The sequence below is a fragment of the Pseudophryne corroboree genome, chromosome 4 (genome assembly GCF_028390025.1).
Source record: "Pseudophryne corroboree isolate aPseCor3 chromosome 4, aPseCor3.hap2, whole genome shotgun sequence".
Classification (NCBI taxonomy): Eukaryota; Metazoa; Chordata; class Amphibia; order Anura; family Myobatrachidae; genus Pseudophryne; species Pseudophryne corroboree.
The window spans coordinates 503,902,855-503,910,767 of NC_086447.1; the positions used below are offsets into that span (position 1 = coordinate 503,902,855).

Below are 7,913 nucleotides of genomic sequence, written 5' to 3' on the forward strand. Positions count from 1 at the left end.
AGACCTCAGATCAGACTGGCATGTATAATAACAGTGCTCCGGGCACTAGTTCAGGGACCCCCGCCAGTATAATCAGATTTTGGGCGGGACTGAAGCGCGCCATGTAGGGGGTGTGGCTTAGCTACACAGCTCTGACCAGCGCCATCTTCTCTCTCCTCAGAAGCTGCAGAGACGCTGACCCTGTCCTCCACACTGCTGTACAAGTATCAGGGTGAAAAACGGCGTGGGGGGGGGGGGGGAACCAGGCAATTTGGTGCTGTTTGACTATATTAAAAGCGCTAACAGGGCTGGGCAGTCACCTTACTGGCCTCAGTATCGGGATAGGCGCTGGGTGTGAGCTGGCAGATCTCTCTCTGTGTCCCTCTTGCAGGCTTTATTGTGGGTCTGTCTCCTATAGCCCCAGTGTGCTTGTAGCTGTCGGTACGTGTGTGTCGACATGTCTGAGGCGGAATGCTCTTCCCAGGAGGAGGCTGGAGTGTGGACTGAAAATACTGTGAGAGTGGCTGTGTAAGCACCGCCGACGGATGATTGGGTGAATATGTTGAGTGTTTTAAATGAAAATGTGACAAAATTGACTAAGAGATTTGATAAATCTGAGTTTAAGAACCAAACATGGAGAAAATCCATGGAAGATGCTTTGTCCCAGACCCCTTCGGGGTCGCAGAAACGTGCATTTGCCCAGATAGTAGATACAGATACCGACACGGACTCTGATTCCAGTGTCGACTATAGTGATGCCAGATTACATCTAAAACTGGCCAGGAGTATTCGGTACATGATTGTGGCGATAAAGGACGTACTACATATTACTGAGGACCCTGCTGTCCCTGATACAAGGGTCTGTATGTTTAAAGGAAAGAAACCTGAGGTAACGTTTCCTCCCTCTCATGAACTGAAAAGGCTTGGGAAAATCCTGACAAAAAGATACATGTTCCCAAAAGAATTCCAGTGGCATATTCGTTCCCCTCTGGGGACAGGGAAAGGTGGGAGTCAATCCCCACGTTAGACAAAGCTTTATCGCATCTATCCAAAAAGGTGGCGCTTCCGTCCCCTGACACGGCAGCCCTAAAGGATGCTGCAGATCGTAAGCAGGAAAATACACTTAAATCCATTTATGTCACTACAGGATCGCTACTCAGGCCTGCCGTTGCTGCGGCATGGGTGAGTAGCGCTATTGAAAAGTGGGCAGATAACTTGTCATCTGAGGTAGATTCCCTAGACAGGGATAGTGTACTTTTGACTCTGGGTCACATCAGGGACGCTGCAGCATATTTAAAAGAAGCTGTAAGGGATATTGGCCTTTTGGGTTCAAGGGCCAATGCCATTGTGGTCTCTGCAAGGAAAGCGTTGTGGTTACATCAATGGAATGCTGATGCTGACTTTAAGAAGGCGATGGAGGCTCTACCGTTTAACAGTAGGGTTTTGTTTGGCGACGGCCTCACTGGCCTGGTGTTTACGGCTACCGCGGGTAAGTCTTAATTTTTACCTTATGTCCTTGCGCAGCAGAAGAAATCGCTTCACTATCAGATGCAGTCCTTTCGGCCCAATAGATTCAAAAAAGGACGTGGGTCCTCCTTCCTTGCTGCAAGGGGGAGAGGTCAGGGAAAAGGTCACAGGCTGTGGCAAGTTCCCAGGAGCAGAAGTCCTCTCCGGCTTCTACCAAATCCACCGCATGACGCTGGGGCTCCTTTGTGGGAGTCCACACCAGTGGGGGCACGTCTCAAGCTCTTCAGCCACGTCTGGGTACACTCGGACCTGGATCCCTGGATAGTAGACATTGTAACCCAGGGGTACAAGTTAGAGTTTCAAGACGTGCCCCCTCACCGATTTTTCAAATCGGCCTTGCCTGCTTCTCTTCCAGAAAGAGAGATAGTAAGCGCTGCGATACTAAAGTTGTGTCAAAATCAAGTGATTGTCACGGTACCCCCGTCTCAACAGGGGGAAGGCTTTTATTCGAGCCTGTTTGTTGTCCCGAAGCCGGAAGGCTCAATCAGACCGATTCTAAACCTAAAATCTCTCAATTTCTTTCTGAAAAGATTCAAGTTCAAGATGGAGTCTCTACGAGCCGTGATCTCCAGTCTGGAAGAGGGTGATTTTATGGTGTCGGTCGACATAAAAGATGCCTACTTACACGACGCCATATATCGTCCACATCAGGCTTACCTGAGATTTGCTGTGCAGGATTGTCATTACCAATTTCAGACGTTGCCGTTTGGTCTGTCGACGGCTCCGAGGATTTTCACCAAAGTAATGGCGGAAATGATGGTTCTCCTGCGCAAGCAGGGTATCACAATTATCCCGTACTTGGACGATCTTCTGATAAAGGCGAGGTCCAAGGAGCAATTGTTGGAAGAATGTTGCCATTTCACTGACGATTCTGCAACAACACGGTTGGCTCCTAAATTTGCCAAAATCACAGTTGGATCCGACGACACGGCTGTCGTTCCTGGGTATGATTCTGGATACAGAATTGCAGAGAGTTTTTCTTCCAGTGGAAAAAGCTGTGGAAATACAGAACATGGTAAAACAGGTTCTGAAACCGGCAAAGGTGTCAGTTCTTCACTGCACTCAGTTGCTGGGGAAGATGGTGGCGGCCTACGAGGCCATTCCATATGGCAGGTTCCATGCCAGGGTGTTTCAGTGGAACCTGCTGGACCAGTGGTCCGGGTCTCACCTGGACATGCACCAGAAAATAATTTTATCTCCCAGGACCAGAATTTCCCTTCTGTGGTGGCTGCACAGTTCTCACCTTCTGGAGGGACGCAGGTACGGGATTCAGGATTGGATCCTGGTGACCACAGTTGCAAGCCTCCGAGGCTGGGGAGCAGTCACACAGGGAAGAAATTTTCAGGTAAAGTGGTCAGGCAAGGAAGCTTGTCTACACATAAACATTCTGGAATTAAGAGCCATCTACAACGGTATACTGCAAGCTGAACATCTTCTTCGGGGTCTGCCGGTCTTGATTCAGTCAGACAACGTGACAGCAGGGGCGTACATAAACCGCCAAGGCGGTATAAAGAGCAGAGCGGCGATGGCCAAGGCCACTAAGATTCTTCGCTGGGCGGAACGACATGCCAGCGCTCTGTCAGCGGTCTTCATTCCAGGAGTGGCCAACTGGGAAGCAGACTTCCTCAGCAGACACGATCTCCATCCAGGAGAGTGGGGTCTTCATCAAGAGGTCTTTGCAGAAGTGACAAGTCGTTGGGGAGTTCCTCAAGTGGACATGATGGCGTCCCGCCTCAACAAGAAACTTCAGAGATATTGTTCCAGGTCAAGGGACCCTCAAGCGATAGCGGTGGACGCCCTAGTGACACCGTGGGTGTTTCAGTCGGTCTCTGTGTTCCCTCCACTTACACTCATTCCAAAGGTGATAAAAATTATAAGAAGAACAAAGTTTCAGGCGATCCTCATTGTTCCGGATTGGCCAAAAAGGGCCTGGTATCCAGATCCAGATCAGGAGTTGCTCATGGAAGATCCCTGGCCTCTTCCTCTTCGGCAGGACCTGTTACAACAGGGGCTGTGCGTGTATCAGGACTTACCACGGCTGCGTTTGACGGCGTGGCGGTTGAACGCCAAATCCTAGCCCAAAAGGGTATTGCCAGTGAAGTCATTCCTGCACTTCTTCAGGCTAGAAAAGAAGTAACGGCAAAGCATTACCACCGTATTTGGAGAAAATATGTGTCTTGGTGTGAATCCAGAAGGCTCCTACGGAAGAATTTCACCTGGGGCGTTTGCTCCATTTCCTACAAGCAGGTGTGGATGCGGGCCTAAAGTTAGGCTCTATTAAAGTACAGATTTCAGCCTTGTCAATCTTTTTTCAAAAAGAATTGGCCTCCCTTCCAGAAGTTCAGACCTTCGTAAAAGGCGTGCTGCACATCCAACCTCCCTTTGTGCCCCCAGTGGCACCATGGGACCTTAATGTGGTGTTGCAATTCTTGCAATCACATTGGTTTGAACCTTTGCGCAAGGTTGAGTTAAAATTCCTTACTTGGAAAGTGGTCATGTTGTTGGCCTTGGCATCTGCAAGGCGAGTGTCTGAGTTGGCGGCTTTGTCTCACAAAAGCCCCTATTTGATTTTCCATGTTGATAGAGCGGAGTTAAGAACTCGTCAGCAATTTCTGCCAAAAGTGGTTTCATCATTTCATGTTAACCAGCCAATTGTGATGCCAGTGGCTACTGACGCCTTGGCGGAGTCAAAGTCTCTCGATGTGGTCAGAGCTTTGAAGATCTATGTCGCCAGAACGGCGCAGATTAGGAAAACAGAGGCTCTGTTTGTCCTGTGGGCTCCCAACAAGACTGGGGCTCCTGCTTCTAAGCAGACTATTGCACGCTGGATTTGTAATACGATTCAGCAGGTTCATTCTACGGCAGGATTGCCGTTACCGAAGTCGGTGAAAGCCCATTCTACCAGAAAGGTGGGCTCATCCTGGGGGGCGGCTGCCCGGGGAGTCTCGGCGTTACAACTTTGCCGAGCTGCTACTTGGTCGGGTTCAAACACCTTTGCGAAGTTTTACAAGTTTGATACCCTGGCTGAGGAGGACCTCTTGTTTGGTAAATCGGTGCTGCAGAGTCATCCGCACTCTCCCGCCCGTTCTAGAGCTTTGGTATAAATCCCATGGTTCTTGAAGCATCCCCAGCATCCTCTAGGACGTATGAGAAAATAGGATTTTAATACCTACCGGTAAATCCTTTTCTCTTAGTCCGTAGAGGATGCTGGGCGCCCGTCCCAGTGCGGGCTGTATCTGCAGTTTGGTTACAGTTACGCTCATGTTGCGTTGCGTTCAGTCAGTCTGTGACTGTTGTTAGTCATGCCGTTGCATGCGTTGTTGCTGAATGCCATGTTGTACGGCGTGTTTGAGGTGTGAGCTGGTCTGTATCTCACCTTAGTTTAAAATAATTAAATAAATCCTTTTCCTCGAAATGTCCGTCTCCCTGGGCACAGTTCCTATAACTGGAGTCTGGGGGACAGGCACAGAGGGAGGAGCCAGTTCACACCTATTCAAAGTCTTATAGTGTGCCCATGTCTCATGCGGATCCCGTCTATACCCCATGGTTCTTGAAGCATCCCCAGCATCCTCTACGGACTAAGAGAAAATGATTTACCGGTAGGTATTAAAATCCTATTTTTAAACATTAGTCCTTCTTATTACTTATTATAATTACATAAATCTGAATAGTAATACAAAATGGAAAATGCAAAAGCACTTTTCAGAGAAACACGCGCACAAAAAAGGAGAAGTTAAGCATCAGCACTAGACATGCCACTGGCTTTACACATTTTGAGTAAAAACACAATTTTTTTTGTATATTAGGCTTTTTAAGACGCCACGGCAGCTTAATAAAAAAAAAACCAGAGCATTTTTTTTTTTCAAAACCCCTTTGATTTAAACCAGCTAAGCCTGCCCATAGTTCCAAAAACTTCTGCACCTTAGCATTATTATGGTGTGGAGGCTAGGGTGCAGGAAATTTTTTTTTCTTGAAATAGAGACAAGATAGGAGGGTTGGGATGAATCCAGTGCTGGAGGATGTTTTTTCGATAGCAGCAGAGATAATGAGTTTCTTGCTGCCTTTAGTATATCTAGACTCCAGGGGTGTTACTCCAAGTGTATAGCCCATTTCAGCGTTTTCTTTTAAAGTAATTATTTGCTGCCTGAAATATAATTATGCATAATGAGTTACAAGTAGTTTATAACTGAGAAGTGACAAGTAATTTTGGAATTTTTTCACTGCAATGTCAAAGTAAATGACAGTCTATGTGTTCTCCAATGTTATCCCTTTTAGGTCAGTGGATGGCTTTTGATAGCAACAGTGGCCATCATATTCTTCATAGTCCTGTGTGTGGCAAGGTGCTGTTCTCCTCTCACTTACCTTCATCTGAGATACTGGACCAGCTATGTCAATAATGAGCAGGCTCTCTTTGAGCAAGCAGCAGATCAACACTCAAAGACTTTTGCCATGCAGAACATCAAGAAGTTCTTTGGATTCTCACCCGGCAGTAAAAACATTTCTGAAATCCGTATCCCATCACGCTTGGACTGGAAAGCAGTCTCTGGACTTGACTTGTTAAAGGTGGTCAATCAGGATTATTGTCATTACAGTCTTCTGCATGCATGGGTAGATGAGGATCCAACAGATGGAAAATTTATTCCTATAGATGTAGAACAAGTCCCTGTAAAAAGTGTAAATACACCTTCACTTGTATCTGTATAAATTACCTTATATCAATTACTGTACTTGTTAACTGATTGCTCAGTGAGTCGAAAATGTCATACCCATGAATTTTTCTACATAGAGTAAACATAACACATGCTGTAAATATCACTTTGTTTCTTTAGTCAGTTGGGATGTTGATAGTGCAAAATTGTTCATGACTAACAAGGGATGCGGTGGACTAGGCCGTGCCGCAGATAGAGAGGGGGTAGAGCCGGGAGCAGACTGAGGTGACAAGTCATATGCGAGGTCCCTTTACTACCAGTACATGTTGGTCTCTGTTATTACCAGACCCCTTCTCATAGTGCTGAAACAAATAACATATCTTGTGAAAAATGCTGGTGACTAATGGTACTGTCCGTTAATAAAAATTAAAATGTCATGTTAAAACTAAGCAGTCTGACATAGATTTTTTTTACATTTAATTTGGAAAAGGTCCATATCACCTGAAACATCCTGTATTTCCATAAGCATTCTGATTATCTTATTGGCTACAGGTTATTGTATCCCCATCCACGTCAAGATCGGAAACTTAAGAAAAGAATGTAAATAAACAAAAGGTGCTCAGACCTTAGTCAAAGTCAAAATGAATAAAAAAAACTAAATTACTCAACAAAATACATGAGGTATTGGATACCAGTTTGCATTAACGTTAAATGTAAAAATTTGATACGTCTGCCTAAAACATACCGTATTGAGTGGTTCCAGGATCCCAAAAGCTTGCAGTTTTTCCTCTTTTTCACTTATAGGCCCTACACACCCGGTGATGTGCCGCCGAGGTGCCCGACGGCCGATACGGGCGACCCGGCGGCCGGGGGGGAGTGACGGTGGGACTGAAGTTTCTTCATTTTCTGCGGCCCCATAGCCCTGCATGCTAATATGGACGAGATTGTCCATATTGGCATACATGTATAAGTGACCCGGCACCAACGATGAACGAGCACAGGGCCGTGCATCGTTCATCATTGGTGCCTACACACTGAACGATATGAATGAGTTCTCGTTCATTAATGAATGAGATCGTTCATATCTTTCAGTCTTATCGCTCAGTGTGTAGGGCCTATTACTCAATGCAAAGTACTATATTACTGTTTTTAGCACATACAAGTATCCACTAACTGTGAATGCAATTTAATGATAAATATCATATGAAAGATATAGGACATTATACACAAAGTAACTCTGTACATTTGCAAACATAATAAATGGCCACAAATAATACTCTGCAGCTAACCCCTTATCTAAAGGTGAGAGCTGTATGGTCCTGCAGCTCACAGTGAATTGGCAGTTATCCATGGATTTGACGTCAAGCATTTGTGCTTTTATTCAGGTGTATTGAAGAGGACTAGATGGTTGAGATCCCCTGTACCATTAGCAGTAGCATACTGCAGCTGTTATGCCTGCTAAGTACAGTTCATGGTACAGGGCCCTGTGTAAGGGGAATCCCTGATTTCTTACATGGAGCTAGGTCAGAAAGATTTATTTTATTTTATTATTTTGGGGGGGCGGGGGAGTGTAGTTATCCAGAACTGGGCAACCGCATTTGCATCTGATACAAAATAAACATATTTACATAGTGTGCCTAGCAGCACATATTGTAAGTTATGTTCATATAATCCTGTAGATGGATAGACGCCACATCATTATCAGTGTCATTATGATAACTGGTGTATGCAGTGGTCGAAGTGGAAATTTTGAAGTGG

At 45.8% G+C, this 7,913-nt stretch overlaps 1 protein-coding gene across 1 annotated transcript in view; it reads left to right on the top strand.

Moving 5' to 3' along the window:
• Nucleotides 1–6,604, top strand: part of CALHM4 (calcium homeostasis modulator family member 4) — a 31,451-nt gene extending 24,847 nt beyond the window's left edge. The window contains exon 2 of the mRNA XM_063917173.1: nt 5,782–6,604. Coding sequence (XP_063773243.1) covers nt 5,782–6,210 — 429 coding nt within the window. The 3' untranslated portion in view covers nt 6,211–6,604. The remainder of the gene's footprint in view (nt 1–5,781) is intronic.
• The last annotated feature ends 1,309 nt before the right edge of the window (nt 6,605–7,913 follow it).